At 39.0% G+C, this 27,181-nt stretch overlaps 4 protein-coding genes and 1 long non-coding RNA gene across 8 annotated transcripts; 3 read left to right on the forward strand and 2 right to left on the reverse strand.

Annotated features, from left to right (window-relative positions):
• The first annotated feature begins 418 nt into the window (after window positions 1-418).
• On the forward strand, window positions 419-5,523 carry LOC136262820 (uncharacterized). The gene is made up of 16 exons (XM_066057232.1): window positions 419-850; window positions 970-1,107; window positions 1,852-1,895; window positions 1,947-2,083; window positions 2,129-2,211; window positions 2,317-2,485; window positions 2,911-3,031; window positions 3,375-3,473; window positions 3,611-3,814; window positions 3,912-4,114; window positions 4,159-4,242; window positions 4,650-4,716; window positions 4,764-4,808; window positions 4,934-5,125; window positions 5,176-5,250; window positions 5,365-5,523. Exons 1-16 carry the CDS (start codon window positions 622-624, stop codon window positions 5,425-5,427), a joined length of 1,953 nt encoding a protein of 650 aa, XP_065913304.1. The 5' UTR covers window positions 419-621; the 3' UTR covers window positions 5,428-5,523.
• On the reverse strand, window positions 5,420-14,111 carry LOC136262804 (uncharacterized). 3 transcript variants are annotated; one of them, XM_066057209.1, is made up of 13 exons: window positions 13,910-14,111; window positions 13,106-13,648; window positions 12,985-13,057; window positions 12,849-12,928; window positions 12,713-12,784; window positions 11,911-11,992; window positions 11,771-11,846; window positions 10,544-10,662; window positions 8,156-8,835; window positions 7,769-7,954; window positions 7,627-7,715; window positions 5,700-6,616; window positions 5,420-5,645 (listed from the first exon to the last, which is right to left on the reverse strand). In XM_066057209.1, the coding sequence occupies exons 2-13, from the start codon at window positions 13,628-13,630 to the stop codon at window positions 5,572-5,574; spliced, it is 2,973 nt and encodes a 990-aa protein (XP_065913281.1). In that variant the 5' UTR covers window positions 13,631-13,648; window positions 13,910-14,111; the 3' UTR covers window positions 5,420-5,571. The 3 variants fall into 3 exon arrangements, with proteins under 3 accessions (XP_065913281.1, XP_065913280.1, XP_065913279.1); XM_066057208.1 differs by having other exon boundaries at window positions 13,847-14,111; XM_066057207.1 differs by having other exon boundaries at window positions 13,842-14,111.
• Window positions 13,831-23,145, forward strand: LOC136262858 (AN1-type zinc finger protein 1-like). 2 transcript variants are annotated; one of them, XM_066057283.1, is made up of 9 exons: window positions 13,831-14,066; window positions 14,226-14,268; window positions 14,318-14,399; window positions 14,453-14,553; window positions 14,604-14,707; window positions 22,376-22,464; window positions 22,515-22,580; window positions 22,663-22,768; window positions 22,871-23,020. In XM_066057283.1, the coding sequence occupies exons 1-9, from the start codon at window positions 14,021-14,023 to the stop codon at window positions 22,885-22,887; spliced, it is 654 nt and encodes a 217-aa protein (XP_065913355.1). In that variant the 5' UTR covers window positions 13,831-14,020; the 3' UTR covers window positions 22,888-23,020. The 2 variants fall into 2 exon arrangements, with proteins under 2 accessions (XP_065913355.1, XP_065913354.1); XM_066057282.1 differs by lacking the exon at window positions 22,663-22,768 and having other exon boundaries at window positions 13,844-14,066; window positions 22,871-23,145.
• On the reverse strand, window positions 22,988-25,551 carry LOC136262819 (phosphoenolpyruvate carboxykinase, cytosolic [GTP]-like). Its single transcript, XM_066057231.1, has 5 exons — window positions 25,392-25,551; window positions 25,104-25,292; window positions 24,859-25,043; window positions 24,300-24,721; window positions 22,988-24,244 (listed from the first exon to the last, which is right to left on the reverse strand). The coding sequence occupies exons 1-5, from the start codon at window positions 25,448-25,450 to the stop codon at window positions 23,147-23,149; spliced, it is 1,953 nt and encodes a 650-aa protein (XP_065913303.1). The 5' UTR covers window positions 25,451-25,551; the 3' UTR covers window positions 22,988-23,146.
• Window positions 25,134-26,870, forward strand: LOC136262882 (uncharacterized). Its single transcript, XR_010704369.1, has 5 exons — window positions 25,134-25,776; window positions 26,105-26,246; window positions 26,294-26,496; window positions 26,651-26,733; window positions 26,781-26,870. It is a non-coding gene; the product is annotated as an uncharacterized lncRNA (long non-coding RNA).
• The last annotated feature ends 311 nt before the right edge of the window (window positions 26,871-27,181 follow it).

Genomic DNA, 27,181 nt, shown 5'->3' on the forward strand with positions numbered 1-27,181 from the left:
CAAATCTTTGGCAGAAATTTGATTAGCTTGTTCAACAATACAATACCGTGTACACAAACAGTGCCTTTCCTCTGTAAACAGGACTGTGGTGGTATGTTAGCTTTTTGTACATGAAGTATTTCAGTGCTACCGTGTATGCTCATATGTTACCTAGTTAAAACATCAGTAAATTTGGGTCCAATGGCAACCAAAATTGTACTCAATAAAGTAACTAGGTACAAAGTTACAGAATTGGGAAGCATAAAAACCAGGAATGTAGCATAGATTGTATACAATCTATGAATGTAGCAACTAAGGTGGTATATTGTGATGCATACTTTATGCACTATATACATGTGTAACTACATACAGTATATAGGAGCATACTTGCAATAAGAATAATGCATTACAACTAGCTCACATATGGGATGGGGGAATATATGGTAATGAACAGACGGACAGAAATTGGACGCAGGGTTACAGGTTGATAAACCGGGATACATGTGAGTGTGTATCATTTAAATAATATTGTTACTTGCAAACTAGTCTCGATAATAGCTGCCCTCCTTCAGTAAATAACCACGAGAATCTCTTCAGCTCGCCTATTTACAATCCCACAATCGAAATTCTGGGGGTGGAGCTATGCAGTGGGTACGCTGCATACTGGTCGGAGTGTTTCTCGGAGTGTGCGACGCGTTAGGAGAATGTGATCCACTCGTTCCGGACCATTGTGGTCTGCCACTACCTAACTCGTTCTACATGCGACATGACGCTTCTTCGCGCACCGGTCTGAGAACCAACTTTTCTACCAAGGCGTTTCCTGAGAGCACAGTAGGCGATAAAATCAACCCGAAAGATTGGAACACTTTTGGTAGGCTAATACGTTGATTTATTAAAGTTCAGGATACTATAAAATAGAAAGTATCCACGAGTATCCGACCAATTGTCCTAGAGAAATGAGAAATGGTAGTTACCTTGTTTTTGCTGTAGATGGTTTTTCACCATTTCCTTTCATCGTGACATACTTTCCTGAAGAAATAGATGACTCTAATCTACCTCCACACTGGAACATTGCTGAATCACTGCAGCTGGAGACCAGCCCCACCCTCCTTTATGATGCGCAGACTGGTATGTTACTCGTGCACACATTGGGAGCCCTTTCAGTGGAACTCGTCTAAGCTGGTCTCAGGTCAAAATTTCTCAGCCTTAAGCTGCTAGTGACAGTAGGATTACTGTATAAACTTCTCTCTTTGAAATTTTAAGGTAAAGAGGTTTCACTTGTAGCTACCACTATGCGCCTCTAAAATCTATGACTGTACTAAGGATGGTACCACTGTAGAATTGTCCAAGGTTAATGTAACAAAACTTTTAGGTTTTTTTTTTTTGGTTACCTTTCATGACCATGTTAGGTTTACAGATTTGTTTTGGAATTATGATTTGACCACTCTACTGTTAAAACTGTTGTTTGGATGCCAACCCACAGCAGTACATGTATCATAGAACAGTGATTGGTTGATGAGTATATGCGCTTGTTGAGTTGAGCCCTCAAACACCATACTTATATTTGTCTTTTCGGAACTTGTTATGGAGTATGTATGTTTTTCACCATGCGTGCACTAATCATGTACACTCCAATATCTATATGCACTGATCATCTGGTTGTTTGAAATATTATTTCTCTTGAGAAGAAAATTCACTGTCTTTCTTGCTTAGCTGTTTTTTCAGGACGCATGTACATACATACTATAATACTGAAGGGAACTCACCACCACACTTTGTTGCCAACTAGCTATTCATAAATTGCTAAATATTGTCTGCATGGTAATTTTTGTTGTTGTTTTACATGCTTATTTGTCATCATCCACTCGGTAGGTAAATTCCTGGCACATTTTGCAGAGCTTGACAGATCTATGGAAGTAAGTAAGTATGGGCCATATTAAAAATCTACTTATTCTCATATCCATTAGGATGCAAAGAAACATGCTTTGACCATTTGGCCTGCTCAACGTTTGAACAACAACGCTCGCTACATTGTTGCTATTAGAAACCTGCACACAACTGGTGGTGAATTGGTTAAACCATCGGAGGCATTCTTGAGTTTACGGTAAGTCAGTAATGGTTTTGTCATGTCATGGTTATGTTTCCATAGTGATAACAAGACCACTACTAATCCGAATATTGAGGAAAGGAGAAAGCTGTTTGAAGAGATTTTTTCCCTCCTGGAAGCTCATAGTAAGTGTAGCACCTGTATTTCCAGCTGTAATGTATGTTGTGTGTATAATTGTTAATCCTGACTAGATCCTTCTACAGCTAACATGTCTGTTTTTTTCTTTTCAGATATTTTTCGAGGGTCACTGCAATTGGCATGGGATTTCTCCACTGCTAGTGAGCAGTGCTTAACTGATCGACTGCTACACATGAGAGATGATGCCATGAAGAGGATTGGAGACAAGGGAGAATATCGTGTGGTCCAAGTAGAGGACAACTATTCTAAAGATATCTTCAGGTGAGAGAATGATCCATTCTGTATAGCTAGCAGAGATTTTAAAGATTTATTAATTTTTGCTGGCTGGATTGAGTTTCTACCACTGTCATTCACAATAACTGCTGTAAACGATGAGAGTTTGGTCACTTTAGTTTGGCAAGTTAGCAGCAAAACAGGTTGGCAGATAAAATTTCGATGAATTTACCAATATTGGACAACATAATTTATTCCTTGATTCACCAAATTTACCAAACTTTAGTTTCACCAAACTTATGATATGTAATGAATTTGTGGATAAGTGGAGATTAGCTAACGCAAGCCTATTATTGGAAATGACAAACGATTGTTATCTAAAAGTATATTTTCTATCCATTTTTGTTATAAATAGTGCAGCTACATATTTTGAATCATAATTAGCCTCTCTTCCATGACATTATCTGCTTTAGGAAACTATCAGCAGTGATGAAGGTCCCCTACTACACAACTACAACTCATCCTGGAGCAAGACTAGTACTGGATGATCAGGGATTACCTGTCTATCAAGGATTAGCAAATGCTACTCTTACCGTGAGAATGAAATCATTAGTGTACCATGTGTTTGGTGAATGAGCAGTGTTGACCTAACTAAAGTCCTCTAGAATATCTTCTCTTTATTTAATTAGCTTTGTTTGTTGGTTGATGAACAAATTTGCCAAACTATTTTTCATTTCCAAACTAACAGTGTTTCATAGACAAATATTATACTGAGCAATATGCAATCCTACAGTGGAAACAGCAACAAACTTGTATGCTTGTGTGTTGTAAGTCAACTCATCCACTGAAAGATTTGTGTTATATCTTAATCACCATGCATCTATACAGTTACCAGGATCAGATAAATATGTTATATTCGCCTCACTACTCCTGTTAGGTACTGATACCTCACAGTGTGGCTAATGGTACATACAAACCCAACACAACTTCTAGTCCAATGATAGTTCAATATGGTCATGGACTGTTTAGATCTCAGGTGAGTAGATGTGTGTTGTAAACAAAAACTTATCCTCATAGACTCAGTAGGTGTACTGTGTATCCTCAAAAATGCATCCACAAACTTCAAAATAACCCCTAACATTATTATTGCTGTTTCCATGGTGATTACTTTAGTCTGATGTTACAGAGGGTTATCTACAAGAGCAGGCTAATCGCTACGGTTATGTCATGGCTGCATGTGATTGGTGGGGTATGTCGTCTGCGGACCTGCCTGCCATAATTGCCATAGCGTCAGACTTCCTGTCTGATTTTGCTATTATTCCTGAACGACTGAGCCAAGGTGTACTAAATGCTTTGACATTGATGAGAATTATGAAGGTAGATTTTGTCAATTAAATAATGTTTTTCTTTGATTACAATATATTTCACTAATTACAGTTAATACTTAAATTATGTATTTCATCAATTACCCTAGACCTCATTTGTACAAGACAAACATGTAATATTCAATGGCCAGTCTGTCATAGTCCCAGACCACAGTTATTACTATGGCAACTCATTGGGTGGTATTTTGGGGAGTGTTTACATGGCAACTACAACTGATGTAAAGAGAGGAACTCTGGGTGTGCCAGGTGGACCATTTGGATTGCTCCTTCCTCGTAGCAAGAACTTTCAAAAGTAAGTGATCTTTGTTAGCTCTGCATCTACATCTGTTTTGTTAGGTTTGAGGTTATTTTACGAGGTCAATATCCTGACCCAGTACATGTTATGATATGGCTGCACTACTTCAATTTGCAGTGGTCGAGGTAAATGAGAAGCATTTTAGCAAACTCTTTGTGTGAACATAGCTCAAACCCCTGAGGGACAAGCAGAGTACAATAAGCCGGTCAACTTTGGACCAAAATCTCTTGCCTTAATAGGTAACAAGTGGATTAGTGTGTTGATGTCTTATTTGGGGAAATTTTAGTGGTCCCTTGGAGAGGTGGCCTTTCGGCTGCTAAGACAGGCTCCACTGTCAAGTCTCGTATTACCTCTGAAAGAGGACAAACACCAGCCAGTAGTTCTTGTGTTTGTAAGAGGTGAAACCTGATCTACTATGAGATATATTTAATTATCATGTGAATTTGTACTAATAGGGCCATTCCCAATTATCAAGGTACTTAGATGCCAGGATGTCATGTTTTTTTAATGAATCAATTATTTAATGTCACAGGACAGAGCCAAATGGCTACATGTCATCCATCACTGATAATCCACTACCCAATACTCCATCACACAGGGTGAGCTAATTAACTTAGTGATGTCATATTACATCATGTGAAATCAGGTGATCTTGCATTATGGATTAGGTGATGCTCAAGTCAACATTCTGGTAAGATGTTTACTTTAGCATAGTGTGTGTTTAGTAAACAAACACTATATAGTTTGCAAACATTATAACTGTTGGTTTTAAAAACAACTTAATTGGTTTGTGGTTAAAATTATTTTTAATTACAGGGGCTATATTCTCTGGCTCGGTCAGTGGGTACAGTTATGTTTGAAAATCATGTGTTGGAGACATTTGAACTACCCAATGGGAACACAGTAGTGGAGAAATTGTATGGCTTTTCATTGGTAAGCAATGATGATGTAATGATTAAGGAATCAGCAGCTACTGGGTTTGATTGTGGAGTACCAGCAGAGCCTAGTGTAAGAAAATTGATACGTAATACCACGTTATTAGATCTATTACATTATAGTATAATACACCTCCCAACTCTAAAACTGATACTCACGAAAGACCAAGACGTACTAAGGCAGCCATGGAACAAATGGTAAGGTAGATTACTCAACGTTTTAGTGGATTGTTATCCATTGTACACCTCTCACAGAACATGCATAGAATAGTCACTTTATGTAGCTACATATTATGAAGGGTTGTTGTTTAGCATACATTCTTCCGACATGGTGAGATTCGCAACTACTGTGGCAGCACACCCTGTGGATGTTGAACATTATAAGATAATGATTATGACGTTTATACATTTTTTTGATTGTACAAAAGTGTGCACTAATTGAAATATAACTTTATTTAATAAAAATAATAACAGACAGCAGAGGTAGTAGATAGAACAGTAGTAGGTGAAAGACTGTCACTATAGTAACTTGGAATTGTTGGCATTGAGATTTGGAGGGTTACTGAACGACTGGCGAAGACTTCTGTGAAATGCTACAAAAAGGAGCAAAAATAAATTTACGTATTACACAAAAAGATGTGACTTACATTTGCTTTGACTGTCAGGTGTTGTGTGACAGCACTGGGCACCAGTATGTCCTGGCAAGCCACAGTTACAACACATCACAGTGTTACCACTTCCCCTGGGAGGAAACTGGTTTGGGAATCCGGCAGCAAGGCCAGGTAGTTGGATATGATTAGGAACAAATGGCATTTGTTGTGGTGGAAATGGACGAATCATTCCTCCAGCTGGCAACCCATTAATTCCTGTAGCAAACTGTGGTATTGGTTGACCGGGCGGTTGTCGAAGTTGATACTGCATGTTATGTGGAATCATGGCTGGCCGTGATACAGGAATGATGTGGGCCCAGTTTGGGTTCTGGGGGTGTGGATGATTATTAAAATGCATGGGAGGGGTCATGTGTGGTAAAATGGCTGCCATAGGTGGGACGGCCATCCATGATTTGTGCTGTTGTTGTTGTTGTTGCTGCAAGTGGACCAAGTCTTCGGCAGAAAAGTGATTAGCTTGTTCAACAATAATATTAGAGTCCTCTATACTGTGGCGTACACGAACAGCACCTTTCCTTTGGAAACGGGACTGTACTGGTATGTTAGCATCTTGTATGGGAGGTATTTCAGTGTCACTGTGTATACTCATATTATCAGGTGGAGGTGTTTCTGAAGGAGCAGAGTGAAGGAAAGGACCAGCATGTAAAATGGCGTGATCCACAAATGATTGGTCATCAAGACAGTCACTGTTTGGACGAGAGCCACGGCCAGCCAGGTTGTAGCCACTGATACTCCGCTTGACACTGTTACCATGGTGATCAGCAAGTGTCGGTGAGGGACAAGGTTGGTCAGTGAGATACAGAGCGGCTGGTAAACTACATGTAGATGATCTTCTCTGCATACGACCACTGCCAGGCATGCCAGGCATCCCAGGAAAACCAGTAAAACCAGATATCCTACAAGAAAATAATTAAACCACATACATAAGTAAAAACTAGGAGCACTGCAAATAAATTTTTGGTATTAATTTAGATAGTAAAATTGATGCTTGGGTACTTGTTAGATTGCATGCTCCACTTTTGCCAGCTCATACAATGTATTTGTCATCAAGAAATGACACCACAAAGACTGTGGTAATTTGATCCATACAATTTAATGCATTTAGCTTGTGAGGAACATTTATATGGGTGCTAAAATACTCTTTGAAGAAGCTGTATGGTCCACTATAAACACATCTAGTGTTCATTAGCACAACAGTGTAGTTAAATACTAAACACATATAACTGTTTTTGTCTGAGGAAAACAAGTTCTTAGACAGAAAAAAAATCATGGTGTATACTACATTCTTGAAAACTTGGCCTTTTGTGTAATGTAGTGTAAGTAAATTAAAAATGAAACAGGTCCCGGTGATAAAAGTATAACTATGTGGGAGAATTCCATATTATCATCATCAATGCAGGGAATTTCACACATACCTATGTTGTAATAACTACCATCATTCATATCTTGTTTCACCGCATTTTATCGTTGGAACCCTACCTCAGTTTAATTGCATATAGTTTGCTGACTTTTTGCTATTAGATAGTCTATGATACACACGCGTGACTGCTTTATTAGAGTGTCTCAATCTCTAAGCTCATCTTGTGTGAGCAACGCAATAGAACTGGGGGAATGGTTGTCATGTATTCTTTTCTACAGTAAAACTATAGCCAATCGCAGGCATATCATGGTCGCCATGCTCTGATCATTTAAGCAGAATGTCACTTGAGTGTATTTATGTGCCTCACAACTATTTAAAATGCTTAGGCTAAGTAAATAACTGTAGCTGCTTTTATAAAAATGATTGCATAGGAAAGTGTTGGTACAGAAAATTAACACCTCAGTATGGTTTCCTAGCATCAAGATGACTTTGAAGTAAAAGGTAATTGGAACTAGAAAGTGCACATGTTATGAGAGAGCAACTCACTTCAAATTTGCTAGTTTACGAAGCAGTTTCTTAGTGGCTCCTTTAGTCATTCCCTTGTTGACCATTTCCTCTCCTTTCATCTTGCACATCTGGTTGGGAATAGCATCAACATAGTCACCATGACAACAACAACAATACTGACCTCATCAAAGCTCAGATGTGAGAATATATCTTTATATTTGTGCAGCCGTAGGTCCTTCAACCATGTTGAGAGGGACTCAAACTCGTAAGGATCTCGAGGGACTGAGTTACAACTGCTAAACCTTTTGATGTGTGGAGAAGGCAGTGGAGAGGCATTTACAAATGGGTGTGCTCCAACAGATGGATTCTACAGAAATACAACCACAGTACATAGCAAGAAGACATGTTGGTTCAAAGGTAAAATAAACACTTCTTTTGTTACTTAGAACTTGAGATTCCAAAGAATGGGAAACAGAAATGATACCTGTTTCTTTTCTGTGTAAGAAAACACTTCCAATTTCCATTGGTATTTCAAATATTTATAGCAAATTACAATATTTCTGCAAACCTGATAAATGAAGTGAGTAGCGTTACCAGAGTTTCTCATGGCAACAGGGTGGATGGGTCCCATGTGAGCAGTATGGTGTCCCTGGGGAGTGGGGGTTCTTGTAAGTGTGGGGGTGTGTGATGGCGATATTGTCGGTGTGCTGAATGGTGTGCTACAAGTAGACCCAGCAGCACCAGAAGCTATCTCATCAGCACAGAAATTCAATAGATCATCAACTTGTCCATCAAGCTGTCCATCAAGCTGTCCATCAAGCTGTCCATCGTTAACCTCATTTGACTCTGGTAGAGTTGTAATTGGTTTTGACAATGGCGTATCTATAGCAATGATGCTGTTGCTACGAGCTGATACTATTGATGTCCGATTCTGGCCCTCAAGCAAGGGGAGCAAATCATCATCTTCGTCACCATAGTCAGCTTTCTCTTGACCCTCACTTGAAGCTAACGAAGAATTACTATTAGAATTAGTCAAGTCCTGAATGTTGACATATAAAGGAGATGCTGTGAACATTTGTTGTTGTGATGACTTTAATGTCTCTGTGTGCCCTCCCTCCTTCGCTGGGTTGGGAAGACTGCGGTACTTAGCAGACGGTATGTTGATTTGGTTTCCTCTGCTGTGGTGGAAAGATGACGACCGCATGCTGTAGTCTATTCCTTCTGTACTGTCTCCCTCTGGAATAACATCTAGTAACAATAGATACACACATGTATACGTGGTGTGGCTAACAACTCAAGCACCAGTCAACCCTATTGTAAGCACGATGTGTGTCTATCATAAAACCATGTGGCACACAGCCACCAATACATTAACGGTTACCGGGATTGGAAACGGGAGTGCATGTGGGATCCATATTTCGATTACTTTGATTATTTCAATTACTTACAAAAGCTTTATATTGTTGCAGGCCTAATACAGGCATGTATGTGCTGCTTTTTGGGCTATGAACTGCCGGCTACAGGCAGTAAGATGGTTACAGGCCTGCTAAAGCTGTTATTCTAATATGATTACAGGCCTGTATGGATCACCTAAATGTGCCACAAGCCTGTTGTAAACAATTACACATTTAATAAAATAGATTACAAGCCTGTAACAGTCCTTTTCTCTCATGAATACAAATGTCAGTCCTGTGTGACTATCCAATATCATGAATCTCCTATAATAGGTAATATAATTGTATGTTAGCAGGCCTGTAACATGTGTGTATTGTAAACTGGTAATGAGTCTGTGAAGTGTTCAAGAGCTGTGGCAGGCCTGTGGAAAATGGGTTCAGGTCTGATACAGGCCACTTGTCCATAATGCTATAAATACAAATTGAAACCCTTATTAAATAGGAAGCTGCATGGTGTAGTGCGTGAGTCAGCATGGTGTATGTGTTAACTGCTATATACTGTACAGGGATATTGGAAACATGCTAAGTGGGCCATTAGTGACACTATACTACGGTAACCAGTGGTAACAATAGTCACTATAGCAACCAGAGTACATGTACATGTATATACCAGTCCTGTAAAAAATTATTTTGCAGGATGAAGATGGATTTGTCATGCATCTAGCAATGCAGTCCTGTTACATGCCTGACAAATACCATAATATTAATTATCGTGACAGTATGTGATTTGTCTTGCTGCAGGCCTGTCTGACAATACTGTCACAGGCTTACTTCACTCCTAAATATTAGCAGGTAGGCTTTTCACAAGCCTGTGACTGGCATGTTGCTTTATAGGCCTGTGCCAGGCCATTTACAGTAATGTTTTATTGTAAGGGCACTACTGTAAAGTAGAGATGGATAAATTGGACTAGATAGTCATCTAATAGTTGTACACTGTAATGTTTTTACATGTAGTATACAAATACTTACAGGTGGAGTGATGGGTAAGGTTTGGCTAACAGGATTATGAAAAGCAAAGTCTACAAGCAAAATAACCTTAATTAATGGTAGGCATTTATGTACTACTGAGTCCTAGTATAATGGCTTTAGCAAATTTGTACAGAATTGGATTATAAGTACAAAGTGGTAAAACACAGACGGATATCAAAGTAGTGACATAATATTTGAAGATTCTGTACACAACAATGATGTAAACCAGGTCCTGATAAATGTTCTATCAAATTGATTGATTGTGAACAGTATTCATATAAACCAAGGTGATAACACAAGTCAGTACTGACTGAATTAATTCCATAGAGCACTTATAAGCCAATATAATGTGAAGGCGTTGTGATGTAGAGTACGCTGCCAACATTTTAGCAGATTGCTGCCCACCACTGATGGATCAAAATCATAGGTACAAACATTACAGCAATAACAATCACTAATTATTGAAGGATTAATATATCTTGTAAGCATTATCTGTACATATTAATAGCACATGTGCTTATAACTAGACCCACCATCTGGTGTAGTTATTTTCTGAGGTACTCCATCATCCTTGAGATCCTGGGCATGATGGATGAAAAAGTTGAGGACATGATCTGACTGTGTTATCTGATGAGGTAGCTTCATCAGTTCCCTGGAGTAAAGATCAGATTAATGCAATGTGTAAACAGATATACACACTACACATGTACGTATTACATACAGATTAACATAATCCAGAAAACCAGATTTGAAAAAAAAAAAAAAAAAAAATGCATAAAACTAATGCAAATTCTAGATTCAAACAGGCACTATATATCTCGTGAAGAATTTGACCAATCTCTTATAAATATTATTACTTGTCAAGCAACAAGCTAACTGAATGTCTATAAAACTTTTAACATTAGCCACTGAATCATTTTGTTTCCTTTCACCATTGCAATACTGCCACCATTTAATTAATCACGTCATATCTATATATCAGCTAAATCAGCAGCACATGATGAACAAACAAAATGGTGTCAAGCAAATTTGATAAGACAAAAGTACATCTGAGTTATGGCCTATTATTCACTGTTTTGTGAACAAGGAAAATGAGATGATAGTTGTGATAGAACATAAGTTCTGGGTGACAAAGGATGGGACCGTTTAACTGAAATTTTACAATAGTCTTTGTAGTCTTTTTTAACAGTCCTTACACTACGGGAGTTTGTTTAAAAGGGCATGCATAAATCCAGTTTACTGGATAATGCATTGATTGTCAGTACTTGTGTTTTTTCAAACAGCTGTGGATATATAGTATTCTGATATTCAGAGTAATAGGAATTTTGTGTTATTTATTGCTCACATGTCCACTACACACAGACACTACATAACACACCACACCACACCACACCACACACACAGCAGGTCATTTCACACTGGCACATTAGGGAAGCCAAGGAAGCCAACCACAACCCACACAAATCATATCACTCAACCACTATGCTTCATTACAGTAGATGAGTAGGAGTAATTCAATGATGTGGAAACAGCTCATTAGGAATCCTTTATAACTAGTTATACCAATTAGACACCTCACAGACAATGGATATAGTCTTCAAAAACAAAAACAATAGGAACCCTAGACATGCTAAATTGTGATTTGTACTGAATTCACAGATATAAATGTGTGTACACTAATATGGGACCATTGACAAGTGTCCTGATTATCAAGGTGTCCTTTATGTGAGATATTTTATTACTATTACGTAGAAGTCTACCTGGTGTATTTGGCCAGCTCTGGTAGTCTTTTTTCAGCAATTTCTTTGCTGCTTCCTTTGGAGAAGAGTTTCTTGCCTAGAGACAGACAAAAGTCAATGAAAACTACTGTATGTACAGACAAGAAGTAAGTATTCCTTACCTGGTAGGTAGGGAATCACTCGGGTCTTCCGATTTTTATGTCCCTTTTTATCACCAGCCTCTTCAGGAAATAAGTTCAACAGCTACAAAACAAAACATATTTTTGTGATATAATACACTAGAACTAGATAACAGGAAGTTTCTATTATACAAATCCACTTTGGATATATTCACACATGGGATTTCTATGAGAGGATGCTCTTTAGAGGGTTCCTTGCTGTGTAACCATGGCTACAACAACTTTTAAAGGGAAGTATGGCCATGCATGAAGCCAATATTTCCTTCAACAATATATCTGTTTGGTGCTGTTTTTTACAGGACAGGGCAGACAACTGTTTGCCTCTGACAAAAGGTGGCTAAAGTCTAGACAACTTAAGAGCCACTTGTCAAAATTAATCTGGAATGCAAATTAAACCACAACAATAAAGACACACCATGAGCCTTTGTTTAAGGGCTTCCTCCTAATTGGCTAATTAGTTAGAAATAAAAAATTACAAGATTGAAAACATGCTACATTTGCCAAACAAGTAAGACATCTTGTAACAACTCAAGGGGACTCATTACAGATGTTAATAGCTTAACTACTTGTCAAATACCCTGCACATGAATTGAATTAACACATGTACAGCCAACAGTGATATTACGTATGATCAAAAGGATACTGCTTCTAGTCTTTGTGTTCTCTATAACAACCAATTCAACAAAAACACACACATATAACAAATAAACAACCCAGAATAAAATATTTGTTTTGGAACCTCCTTTCGTAAATGAAGGCATTTAGTACTGCATTGGTAACTAACCTCTGTTTGAAAGCTGAAGAATTCACCATAGGTTCGACGGATCATGTACACTTTGTTATTTGACCATCTTACCTACAGGAGCACGCAAAACATTTTAGTATAGAGCACATCACGGTAAGCTTAGGATGGTACATACTTCTACAAGGTAAACATATCGCTTATCTACTGATCGTTTGTGGACACCCTTGACTTCACACTGGGAAAGGTGGACGGCCACTAGAAAAAGAGAATAGGTCATTGTTGTAGACTTGGAAACAAACCAGACTCCTTACAATTTCCTTCTTTTCCTGATGTGATTGAAGATCTTATACGTTTCACTATTCCACCATTAGATGTCTTCTCATCCTGGTGACACACTATGGTTACCTACTGTATTTGAGTTATAATGGTTACCTTGCTGCTGTCGTTAGAAGCTAAACTTGTACGAGATTGGCTCTTCCTCATTTTCGAGTGCTCTTTGGCCATAGCATCTAGCTCGGACAGAAAATTCCTTCTCAATTCATCTCTTTGTTGAAATGTAAATACAGGATGGTTGACGGCCATTGTATACAACAGTCGGTATTCATCCAGAACCACTGGATCTGATGGTGCACTGCTAAGCACGTCAGAGGAATTTAACAGTGAATAAATAGCATTGGCTACTGCTCGGTTATCTGGGTTAATTAACGCCAGGGAATGGCAGAGGTGTCCAAGTCCATGACTCAAGTCCTTTTGGTATTTATATGAGTCAACTCTGTTGACGTTGTTCTCAAGTTTTTGTAAACTCTCATGATCCCGGCTGGCAATATCATGTAGGACACTGCACATGAACCGTACCTCACATGGGAGGGAACCATCAAATAGTCTACACATTAGCTCCACTCTGTCAGCAGCGCTCATGCGCTGGTAAGAATTTACAACATCTGTCACAATTCCCATCTTTATGTGTCACAGATTCTGTCACAGGGATGGGTAAGTGAAGATAACATATATATTGTTAATACGATACTAACATGAAAACACTACTCGCTAATGAGACGCGATTTACATGTGTATGTTGGGACACTTTAGTGAACGGCGAAAATAGTACAGCAATAAAACATGTTTTAACACCCCACACCCACATCGTTCACCACAAAACAACACGTACCTTACTTGGAACACTTATAATAGGAATGTATTACCAGCACACGATAGCTGGTTGAATGTAACACGTACTGTTTCTCTGCTCCGCGACATATATCAATCAACTTGTCATCTTGCTTTAATTACAACATTTTTTATCGGCTATCGGCTACAATTTTGAAACACTACACGCGAATAAATATTATGGAATTCGGGAAGCACTGTGCCTTAGGGAGTTGCCAACAGCTGGGTAAGTTTATACCTGGGGTGTTTTGCGCTGTTTTATAAGTGTCGATAAGTACTAAGTTGTGCAGGTTTGATTGTAGTGACGGGTATAGGTAAATGGTATGGTGGTTACCGTACAAGTGTAAATAAATGTATGCATTTTTGTGGTCACTATTCAACTCAGATTTCCTTCCGTTCGTGTGTGAAGCCTGTTCACAAGTTTTTTGGTTAGACTCAAGGCTGTGTAACTAATGTACATTAGTTCTAATACTTCAGTAAGGAGCACTGTAAGCCTGAGCAACACCAGTGTGATTGTCTTGAGTCTACTTCACAGCAACCGTCAATAGGACAGACATCGGTAAGCCATATCATGTAACAATGTAACTACTGTTTTTTTTTTTTTTGTTTCAGGGTGAAAGTAAACCTCTATTTCCTTGTGAGCTGTCTGGCTGTGATCGTTCAGAACTTGTTGCCATAAATTGTGTTTGTTGTCACAAAAACTTCTGTATCATGTACGTGAGTTGTACCTGGTTAAAATCATTTTCACCTGATCTTGTCACAGTCACAGACACCCGGATGATCATGACTGCCAAGAGAAGAGTGTTAGCAGTAGTAATGTCAAGAAGATTAGCTTAGCAGCTACTAATAGTCCTCGGGAGTCTAAAGGTATTGCTGTAGGATGTAAGGCATAGGTGGGAGAAGTATAAAAATTAAGTGAGGTGTTGTTTTTGTGGATTCTCTGTCAATGTTTTTTGTGAAGTAGAAGCCCTGAAGAATTCCTACTAAACTGTTACTGTGTGGTAGTGCTTGACCTTGATACTGTGTGTGTAGTGTGTGTGGGAGAAATATAGAAATAAAGTGAGACGTTGTTTTTGTGGGTTCTCTGTCAATGTTTTTTTGTGAGGTAGAGCCCTGAAGAATTCCTACTAAACTGTTACTGTGTGGTAGTGCTTGACCTTGATACTGTGTGTGTGTCTTACGGAAGCAGATGTCAACTGTCCATGTCTTGGTGAGAGGTTCAGGTGAGACTTTGGATATCTGCATCTGTATCTGTAAGGCATGGTACAGCTGCTAATCCTGGAGAATTTTCCAGTAATGACTCATACCACCTTAATACACAGGAGGCACTGTGTTCCATGTGCACAAGTGCATGTGTGTGTGCACATGTGTTGGGTGTATGGTTGGGTGTATGGTTGGGTGTATGGTTGGGTGTATGGTTGGGTGTATGGTTGGGTGTATGGTTGGGTGTATGGTTGGGTGTATGGTTGGGTGTATGGTTGGGTGTATGTGTGTGCGCATAAGTGTGTAGTACGTACAGTGTGCACAGCATGTGTGTGCACAGCATGTGTGTGCACATGTGCATCTGTATGTATGCCCAGTATAATGTAACTCTGTTAGTGAATCTAGACAACATCCAGCCCACCTGTCATGCTGTATTCATCAGGATGCCTGTAACATGACTGTGTTCTATGATCACATCATGTTTGATGTTTGTAGTATTATGTTTATTAAGCAGGCATAGTCTGGGCAGCCCTTTAAATGCTACCATTCAAGTGTGTTGTGTGTGTGTGTGTGTGTGTGTGTGTGTGTGTGTGTATCACAGTATGCTTTCGACCTAAGCAGTACCCATGCTTGTATTGCTTGACAACCAACACCCGTTAACAGATTAGTATTAGCAGTACATGTAGTACTAGCGGAGCCAACAGTTAGTGATATATGTAAAAGGAGAGGAGGATTTGTACATACTCCTGTGTTGGTGGCAACTTGGAACCATTAGCACTTTGTCACTATACATGAAACTCACTACAGCTGTGTTTGTGAGTGACCCAGCAAGGAATGCCTGTACTGATTGTGTTAAGCCATAACAATGATGGATACCATTCTTAGTTCATTGAGAGCTCGACATGATTACAATCATCTTTTAAAATAATAAAATAAACAAATGTGGAAAAAAAATGGAAAAATTTGTAACATTAAAAAAATGTGTGTAGGGGGCTCCATGCACTCTGAGGCATGACAGTTCAGCCAAAGCTATCTTGCTAGCTGTGATAGGATGTTTTACAGTTGAATCTTACCATTTAGAAAGATTTGAAAGTTGTGACAAAGCAGTTATCAGTTATAAGAAGCTCATGTGAAGTAGTAATAGTGTATGCTGTGACGTTTTATTACCTTAGTTTAGAAATGCAGCGACTATTTAAACTCAACCAGTATTTGATGCTTGAAAACCAGGTTTATGCTTACTTAAGTGTGGCTACTATTGAAGGTGTGGCGTTTAACCAAGTAAATATGGTATCATTATATAAGATCACTTATATATGATTACATAAGATCCCTACTGCTACCAAACATATTCTAAAGAAACTAATTCTCCTACCTCACATTTGTTGTTGTTTGATAGATTTAAATGTGAAAGCTGTTAGTAACTGTCACATATTGTCATTTTGGAAGTCTGATTTCTTCACAATGGCTTTGGTCATCTTCACAAAATCCACAGCATCGTAGAGTATGAATGTAGATTTTCTATTGAACCAATTTTTTGTACAGTAACTGTTGGCTCATGTGAAAGTATTGCTAGTGCATCAGGTAATTTATATCACTAAGCCAATAGTAGCGCTTATGCTTGAAGGAGTTAAAGAAATAGTTTCAGGCGGTGTTGTAACAAAATGAGGTAATTTGAGTAGATTTAGCCAATAATGGCTACTTTGTGTTATGCGATGTACAAGTACTCAATTAGTGATTTTGGCTTCATCAAAGTTTTAATGCTTCAGCCATCAAGTGGTTGGTTGAGGCTATAAAAACTATAGCAACATTGACACCTCAGTGTGATACAGAATGTACTTTTGGACTTGTCTTCTCAGAGGGATCATGACATGTATTCTCAGGGGATCATGTTGTTTTATTAGCCGATGAACAAACTCTACTTGGCACCTGGCAGTATGCTTGGTAGTGTAATCACATGTCATAGGATTACTATATATGACCATCATCTTCTGGATTAGAACACTCCTCTCTATGGTGTATTTTTCCGTCATGTTACAATTACGCAAATATATTTGGCCTTTCAGCACAAGACAGGTTCCACTGTTATTGTTCTTTTTTAGCAGTGCCTGGAATACTGCTCTCTGTAACCTAGTGATACAGATGTAGTAGAGGTGTGATTACTAAAGATTACAATGAAACCATATTAATAGGCCACCTTCACAATAGCCTCAGTAATTGTTGGGATCATGAAGTACACCTTAGCTATGTTTGGGACCTATTTGACATGGTCACTAAGCAAGGCTCTAGCATTTCACAATAGTTAGAGGCGGTTTATCAATTGTCTCTTGTACATCAAACTAAACATCAACCCATTCAACCTGCAAACGTTGTAATTGATATATTAGTATGTAAGCAGCCAAATAAGAAGTATTCTGGAGCGTGTATCAACTTCCTTATATGTACAGTGTAGTGTTGTTAGTATCTCACTGGGTGTAGTTTATCTGGTTCTGCCATGCAACTAAACCAGCCAAGCTGAAAGAAAAGCTATTGCCTTTATTTCAAAAATATAGAATGATAAAGTTGTAAAGTCAAATGAGGTGGCTAAGAAATGGCTGCAATGATGTCAAATTTTAATAATGAGAAGTAATGTACATGTATTACAGGAGAACAGATTATTGATGATCGAGATCTGTTGATTCTAATAGTTCTTATGTGTCAGCAAATTTAAAGTGGAAGTCATGTGCAGTAATCATAGTTTGAAGTTAAAAATTTATCAGTTTGATTGGTTGAAATCTTGTACACGTGATTTTACTTGTTATTGTTGTTGTGCATGGATTATTAGAACTGCTGTACACTTTAAGTGGTACATGTTGCTACAAGTCGTGTGGCCAGACAGCTCTATTCTAATTAATATTTGTTTAATTCTGATCAAATATTCTGCTGCTACAATTTTGTTCACAACTTGTTGATACCAATGTAATAGACCTTATATTGCTTCACTGGTATACTGTGAAAGAGCTGTCACTATTTAGTGCAGTGGACTACTGTACTGGAACACTGGACTGGTGTATTTTTTGAGGGTTTGTACATCATTTTATTGTTGGATTTACTGAGTGTTGGTAGCTAAAGAATCCTTGCAACCTGCTACTAAACATTAGCAGTGAAGACTGTCTTTAATAGTTTTAATTGCTACTGTTTGTTATGCCATCATTCTGTGAATGGTATCACTTACTCCTTACCTGGTGATGCTGCAGGGAATGTAACAGTGATAGTTAAGAGCAGCTTGCCAGTTGATGATATCCTTTGAGCACAAGTTTGAGTAGCGAGCTAGTTTCATGTGGCCAGACCACTATTGCAGTATAAGCTTATCAATTGGAGATTTTTCAGCTAGAGCGTTAATATAATCTCTAATTGATAAGCCCCTGTGTTGAAATTCATGTGAGACTAGCTTGCTCCTTGAACTTGCTCCATCAAGACTTCATCAACTGGCAAGTTGATACATTCCCTGCACTACACTAGGGTAAGGAACTAACGCTGCATAATAAACAGCAAAGTCATCTTCTCCTATTCCACTGCTTGTATTCAGCTTAGTGATGTATCGATAAGAGATTTTGAAATTACACATGATGGCCAATACTGATGACCAACTTGATATTTTATGATACCAAAATTGTTCTCGTATTTTGTATAATTGCCATTTTAAAACCAATACTGCTAATAAATTAACTGCCGATATCAATATTGCTGGGGTTTGGCCGATAAATCGATTTCCAATTATTTATCAACAAATTGGTACTTCACTAATCCAGCATTTAGTGGGCTGCAGCCTATTAACAAAAATAGAATGTGCAAATATGTCAGTCCAGTGGTCCAGTCCACTGAATAGTAGTGAATTTTATATTCGCTGAAGTAAGGTGCACGTTTGAGTTATGTCATTTCTACTTGATATTATATCACAGTTAGCACATTTTGGAATATTTGTTTGAAATCTAAAGAATATTTGAACAACTTCAAATAACTATTTGTGCCTGCTGCCTCAGGTACACTTAAACACGACTGTCCCTTCAAGTAGAAATTACCAATCAGAAGGTGTGGCCCTTGTCAGACTAGTGTATAAGGCGAATTGTTCATTCTGTTAAGACATTAGCAAAATTCTCAGATAATGCTTGTTGTACTAGTACATTTCTAGAAAATATATTCTAATAAAGCAGTCATACCCTGTATTAAAATCATATTTACCCCTCAGCAATCTCAAACAATAACTGGATGATTTTAAAATTAAAAATATAAGGATTGTGCAATTGAGAAAAATTCTTTTACATATTGTCAGTAATGAGATTAAGATCCAAAAGTTGTCTGAGCTCTTTCAAGGTGGAAACTCTTTTACTGCTTGTAAATTCCTCACCTTAGGGTTTACTCTTTCCTTCAGATTTATTGTATAAGTGGTCTATGTGTATTATTAAAATTACTTGTCCAATCCAAAATTGCCTCTTTTTAATATGCAACATATGAACAACTGAATTGTTATAATATCACACAGTATGGTAATACTGTGTATTAGGGATCATGGATATTTTCACTATGTTGACCAGAAACCAGCCTAACAATGCCTTCATGGTACATCAGCGGGTATAACCAAGCCCGAAAGTGCCTTCAGTACAACCCTACCAATATGTTGCAACAAATTCTTTAAAACTTTTATTTAGTGGAATTGACTGACTCTGATTCCTTCAGTCAAGCGCAACTTGATAATGGCTAAGGCTACGGACGATTTTTTTCACTTGTAGAATGTTGCTTCAGCCCGACAGGTGCTATTTGGCGTACTGCCTTACAACTTATGTATCGTGGACTTACTTTTGTCCTCCATTTGTGTCCCATTTCTTTTAGCTGACAGCCAAGGTGTTCTTTTACAGTGGTGCGCAATGGCTTGAAATGGCAACGGTCTGTATTTTCTGTAGTGACTGGATTGATGCAGAGATGCTTCTAGGACTGCAGACTTCATTGTATAACAGATAGCTGGACATAGCTGAAAACAAAGCATAATGGCTACTTTACTTTTCAGATAGTAATTGATAGTTGGGGTGTTGGGGTGCGCATTCATGCAATAATAACATTACTTAATTCCAGCGCCATTATTTTGTTTGATGCGATATGCACGGGTTCACCAGTCATAATTATGTTACAAAAAATCTAACAAGTACAAGGAATGTTATAGCAAGTAGTCTGCACTAAATAGAATGTCTTATTGGAGAATATACCAAGTATAGGCATTCTGAAGGATAAGTTTTTACAAATACAGTAACAACCCTGGAATGAAATTAAAATCCAAACCAGTCCAGTGAGTACCTTCCCCTTCTAATACTGTAGCGTAGTTTGGTTCTTCTCCCGCTGCTAAGTCTATATTGATAAACTAGAACCTCACTACAGTTAGCTGGCCATGAAATTTTTGGTCTTAGTAATCAAGTCACGGGGAAAAAAACAGGAATTGTAAGTTCGATTCATAGACATAAAAAGTAGTGAAACAAAGGAAGGTCACCTACACCTGCAAATATACTAGTGGACATTTAATCCCTAATTCAGTCCATCTGCAGGAGATGTTGAAATGATGTAAACGTATCAACTACTGTAATTACACCTGTACAAGTAGCTGCTACATTGTTACAATCATACCAAGTAGTGAGTTGTATGTGTGTTGTACCACTACCTTGTTTATGTACACACTGGCTTAGCATCACACATGTGTATAATTCTTATTTGCAAAATACAATGATTTGGTAGAGAAAGCCATTTCTAAACAATAACGTGAAATTTCAATAGGGAAAAAAACTTATATATATCACCAATACCAAGTCTTGGCACATGTCACACTTAAATTCAAGGAGTTATGACTAAAACAGCTGTGTCGAAGAACATTCTATTGAAGTAACAAAAACTGATAGAAACTAATAGAACATTGTTAAGGGGCATGGGATTGCCACGTAAGTGGTCGGCGACCTCTTGTGGCAGCCTTAAAAAGTATGGGGGTAGACTGATTATGGGACAGTCCACAGGTACTGTCGATTTCAGGTTGCTTGCGAATGCAATTGAACAATTCGCACACGTGATTGTTCGAACATGTGAGCTGTGTCCTTTCAACCAGGCTCCTTTTAATAATGCAGCTGTATCATTCGCCTTCTTAGATTGTTAGACAATGCCAGGGGCATACTGAGCTAGTTATTCAACACATTAAGGCACTGCACGTAAACAGATCACGTTCGAAAATCACGTGTGTGAATTGTTTAATAAACAACCTGAAATCGACTATTCACCTTCAACATTGAACTTTTTCTTTAGCATGTCTGCACACATATTGCATGTTTGTGTGTGTGGATATACGTGTGTTTGTGCGTGTGTGTCTGTGCACATGCTTGTGCGAGTGTTTGTGTGTGTGCGTGTGTGTGTGTGTGTACATGCGTGTAGCACATATTGTGTGTGTGTGTGTGTGTGTGTGTGTGTGTGTGTGTGTGTGTGTGTGTGTGTGTGTGTGTGTGTGTGTGTGTGTGTACATGCGTGTAGCACATATTGTGTATGTGTGCCTGTGCGTGCACATGAATACATTTTAGTGTGCATGTGGGTGCTACTCAGGTGTAATAAGTCAGTGTGCACAGGCAAATCCTTGTGGGGCAGGATTAGTACCCTGCAGGAAGCCATACTATGTTTCACAGGTATAATGTGGGCACTTGGAAGCACACTCCTATGTCATGTGAGACATGGACAGCTGGCTTGCTTCCCCATTATTGCCAGACTGCTTCCCCAGTTAAACATCTGGGTAGGGGAAGCAACTGCACACACACACACACACACACACACACACACACACACACACACACACACACACACACACGCACGCACACACACACACACACGCACACACACGCACACACACACACGCACACACACACACACACACGCACAATTATATTCACTGCCTGATAAAGGTCACAAAACCTTCCAAAAAGGAAGGGACAGACAATATACAGCAAGCAGCCTGTGCACACCTGGTTTACTGGCAATAGTCGCATGGAGAGCAATCCAGTAGCAGTGAGGCCCTGACATTGTAACAAAGCCCACTCTGCACACACACACACATGTATACATGTCCACTACACATACTTTCATGTGTGACAACCATGCAAGGTTACCAGGTGAACATTTATATCAGCAAAATGTAAAAACATATTATTGTGTAGTGTCAGTATAAAGGTCAAGTTTAAAGGTCGGAATCTATACCAATGCTATCATGTGACACTGCAGTTTAGAATTCCTATAGGGAGAAAGTACAGTCTAGTCTTACATCATCGTATACCTTTGTAGGGGTTGGCAGACGATCTGAGAAATGTAGTCAGATGGTGACCATGATGAGGTTGAAGCAGAAGGCACAAGGACCTTCCTCCATTGCCCAGGTAGGCTACCATCCCATATGTTGGACTAACTACTAATGTTTTATTGTTAGTCTTATCGAGTGTTCTACAATGTTACCTTGCCAAATGGAGATGTCAAGCCTTTGTTCTTTTCCAAGGTTAGCGTCACAGTATTATGATTGTTTACTGTTATACAAATTTATGTGGGTTTCCAAAATTAATACCTTGTTATTATCCTAGTATAGCAAAGTTAGCAAAGTAGAAAACCAATATATTAGAACAAATACATCTCTATTACCTGTGGGTCTTGCCATGAAAATTGACGAAATAGTCCAGTGTTTGGCAGGTACTACTTTATGTACGTAGTTAGAATTTTGTTGTTGTGGTTTTTACCCATACCCCCTCGACTAGTCTTGTTTGGTGACAGTTAATGTTTCATTATACACAGGACTGGAGTGTTGGTAAGGTAATTGATCACGTGGCAGCCATGTTTCATGTCAAGAACACTAACCACCATTCAACCTCAGAAGCCAAGTTGGTTTTGTTATCCAGTGAAGACAAAGTGTTAGATGTCAAAATATCACTCAGTTCTCAACAAACAACTGGCTCAAGTATACAACTCTCTTACATAGAATTAGACTAAAACATTACTATAAACTCTGTGGTGTATTTTTAAAAGCACTTAGTGCACATTTAAATATTGAAATAATAAATAAATATTGATCTATTGTTTATTGTGATCAGCGTTAGGCAACTTTGCAATACGATCTTGTAGAGACTCTAATTCTTGTTTCATGGCTTTTGGTAGGTCTTCGGGTATTTGCTCTTGAAAGAATTTCTTGATGGCTTCTACCTCAGCTTCAAGGTCTGGTTTATTGTCGGCAAATAGAGTTTGCATGTCAACGTCTCCAAGTCCCTGCATGTTGATAGTATTTGGTTTGGGTACCATGCCTAGTGCAGAACCCTTAGCAATATTCTCGCCTTCTACACGTCGGAAAATCCACTCTAGCACACGAGAGTTCTCTCCAAATCCTGGCCAAATGAAGTTACCATCTGCGTCTTTGCGGAACCAGTTGACGTAAAATATCTTCGGTACTTTGGCAGCCTTTCTGTTCTCAAGAGAAAGCCAATGCTCCAAGTATTGAGCAAAGCTGTAGCCAAAGAATGGCTTCATTGCAAATGGGTCGTGCCTAATTTCTTTTTTAAGTTTTGCAGCAGCAGTAGTTTCCGATCTCATGGTTGCACCCATGAAGACACCATGTTGCCAGTTGAATGCTTCATAAACAAGGGGAATCGTGGTAGGACGTCTACCACCAAAAAGGATGGCATCAATTGGAACTCCAGCACTATCTTCCCATTGGGGGTCAATCACAGCACACTGATTAGTGGGGGTACAGAATCGTGAGTTAGGATGAGCAGCTTTTGTTCCACTATCCTTTGTCCAGTTCTCTTCTCCAGTCCAAGAGGTAACACTGATGTTTGAGAGGTCAATATCTTTCTCCATTCCTTCCCAGAAAACACCTCCATCACTAGTGTGTGCAACGTTGGTGAAGATGGTGTTAGCCTTAATCATGTCCATTGCGTGTGGGTTAGATGAACTGCTAGTACCAGGGGCTACACCAAAGAAACCATTCTCAGGATTGATGGCTCTCAATTGTCCTTTACTGTCAAATTTCATCCAAGCAATATCATCACCGACACATTCTACTTTCCATCCAGGTAGTGACGGCTTCATCATGGCAAGGTTGGTCTTACCACAAGCACTGGGGAAAGCAGCAGCAATGTACCGTTTCTTTCCTTCTGGATTAGTGATGCCAAGTATCTGCAAGGAGAAAAGACAATGAATTACAGTGATGTGTTGTGTGTATATAACTCACCAGCATATGCTCAGCCAGCCATCCTTCATTTCTTGCAATACTTGAGGCAATTCTCAATGCAAAACATTTCTTCCCCAGTAGAGAGTTACCACCATATCCACTTCCGTAAGACACAATTATGTTGCGTTCAAGAAAGTGTGCTATTGTCACATCCTGGGGGTTACAAGGCCACTCCAAATCTTTCTTTCCAGGAGGCAACGGATAACCAACAGAGTGGACACAACGCACAAATGCATCTTTCCTTGCTGTAAACATCCTTTCTTTCTCTTGCTCCCCCAACCGCTTCAACACATCTGATCCCATCCGGGTCATAATTCTCATGCTTGCTACGACATACTCAGAATCAGTCAACTGAATTCCAATCTTGGCCAGTGGGGAATCAATAGGGCCCATACTGAATGGGATAACATACATGGTACGACCTACAAAGAATAGGAACTAAATGAAAACCCATAACAGTATAGGGTTTCACCATATACCACACATCATCATACCACATATCACATGATATACTATTTCCCATTCAATCATACATGCAACCTTACATATGATAACACACCTTCCATACACCCTGAAAATTTTTTCCTTAGTTCTGTTTCCATTTCGTCTGGATCTTTCCAATAACCTAGTTGTGACTTGATCCCTTTCTTTGGTATGGGGATAGCATCACGTTCATTTGGTGTACAGATGAAAGTACGTTCCTCTAATCTAGCCACATCTTCTGGTGATGTTCTTGCTAAGTAACTATGGGAGAAGACCATTAATGTGATCTACATTAAAGTGATCTAATTTTAAATTATTTACCAGTTATTGTATTTGGTCAGTTTCGTTAATCTGCCTTGTTCGACAAGCTTGTTCAGTAGCATCTCATTTTCTTCACTAGAACCATCGCACACGTGCACGGCGGCGGGCTTGCACAATTCGACGTTCTTCTCGACAAACTCTTTTACGTGAGGTCTGAGGGAGGTCCAGTCGCTATATCCCGACGAGTACCTATTAGGGACGGTAGGTGCGGTCACAGTAGCAGACATATTCACTTGACTACACAACTGATAATAATGATATTGGACAAGATATTCGCCTTTTTTATACCTTCTCCATGGAATGTTGATCCGTACCACTCTGCGGCTCACACTTATCAAGGACAACATCACTAATACAAGTCTTTAGCCGGAAATTGCTGATGGGGCTAGAAGAAACCAAAAGGGTCACACGTATTTCCATACAAGATGCGTCGTCTTTCCGTACTTTCCCGGATATATTACGTCATATGGAATCACCTGACGACTGAAAATGGGCGCACTCTGGGCGCATTCGTAGGTGCAAAGAAGGGTGTGGCCGTGACCTTTGTGTTCTTGTATTTGATCGTCATCATCGCTAGTAGACATGTAAAGTGAAAGTTGGATTTTACAGTGAGTCACTATGTCCAGATTGTGTGGAGTTTTGCGCGGGAGGCTTGCACAAAGCAATGAACGAGGTATGCTCAGTATCAATTGTGGTATGTTCCACCCACTGTAAAGTCTTTGGTATCACAAAACTGAGATGTGGCCCTATATAGTTGAGTGACTGCATTTGATGTTTACTAATTTAGTACAAAGTAATTTGGCTACTCTGTGGCCCGGCATCACCTCTTGTGAAACTACATGGCGTTATTGCTTCCATCAGAGATAATAAACAACCTGCTTCCATTCTCAACGTGTTATAGCTAAACATGTTGGTACACTATTTGTTTGTTAGTTGCATCATACTAGTTGCAATATCAGTAGTGTCCCTAATGAAGGTATAACGTATATTTACAAATCCAGATTGCATCAATATTTGATCTTCACTATGTTCCGTGGGGAAATGCTAAAATAGTTGATAAGGTTTTTGTGAAATGCCAAAATGGACTGATGGAATGTATATGAACAAGGTTGAAGCCTGTGCCCTCCACTACTACCCTAACATGTGAGTGAACTATGTGTTTTATGGACTCTTCTTCACACAAACCTTAGGAGTGACTTTTTCCCTTCGTGTGTTGCTTGTGCAAGAAGCAGATAAATTCAGAGATTAATCCAGAAGTTTCTGAATCATGTGCTGGTGACAATAACATAGAGTGGGTGCTACAAAGGGTCACTGGGACATAAATTGGAGTTTAAATATGCCAACGAACAGCTCACCACATACATACATGCCACGGGTGACACTAAATGGAATGGTAAGTATGGCACATATTGTGTGTATGTATGCGTGCGTAGGTGTGTGTGTGTGTGTGTGTGTGTGTGTGTGTGTGTGTGTGTGTGTGTGTGTGTGTGTGTGTGTGTGTGTGTGTGTGTGTGTGTGTGTGTGTGTGTAATGTTTCTGTTATATAGCATGCTCCTGATGCTGAGGGTGGGAATTCCACTAAAGAAGTGTGTAGACATTACACTGGAGTTCCAAAGCCTGTAGCTTGCTTGTGAGTAGATAATTAAAGTGTATTAATTTAGTATGTTTTCTTGTTAGGTGATTTGTGGCAATGGCAGTGATGACAACCAATGCCATTTTTACTACGTGCTTGACCTTTATTATGTTTTTATCTATTTATAAAATTTGGTGTGGTCTGAATACACTTTAGTGTAGACCAACTAGCTAGCTATACCTTATAAAAGCAGTCATAAGGCTGGGGTTGTACAAAAAAAAGGGTCCTGTGGCTGAAATAAGTAGTGAAGTTCACTGATTTGTTTTTACTGTGCAACAATTTGTTTACTACTCAGCCCAATCTTCTTGTTGAACTGACATCTCTGGCACCCACTGACAGTGCCCATTTCCAGTCTCAGTGCTGTGCACAACAAAATGACAACAGATTGGATTGCCCGACTAATGTAATCATCTCTCCGCTAAGAAATCACCTTCGATGACAGGTG

The sequence above is a fragment of the Dysidea avara genome, chromosome 8 (assembly GCF_963678975.1).
Source record: "Dysidea avara chromosome 8, odDysAvar1.4, whole genome shotgun sequence".
Taxonomy (NCBI): Eukaryota; Metazoa; Porifera; class Demospongiae; order Dictyoceratida; family Dysideidae; genus Dysidea; species Dysidea avara.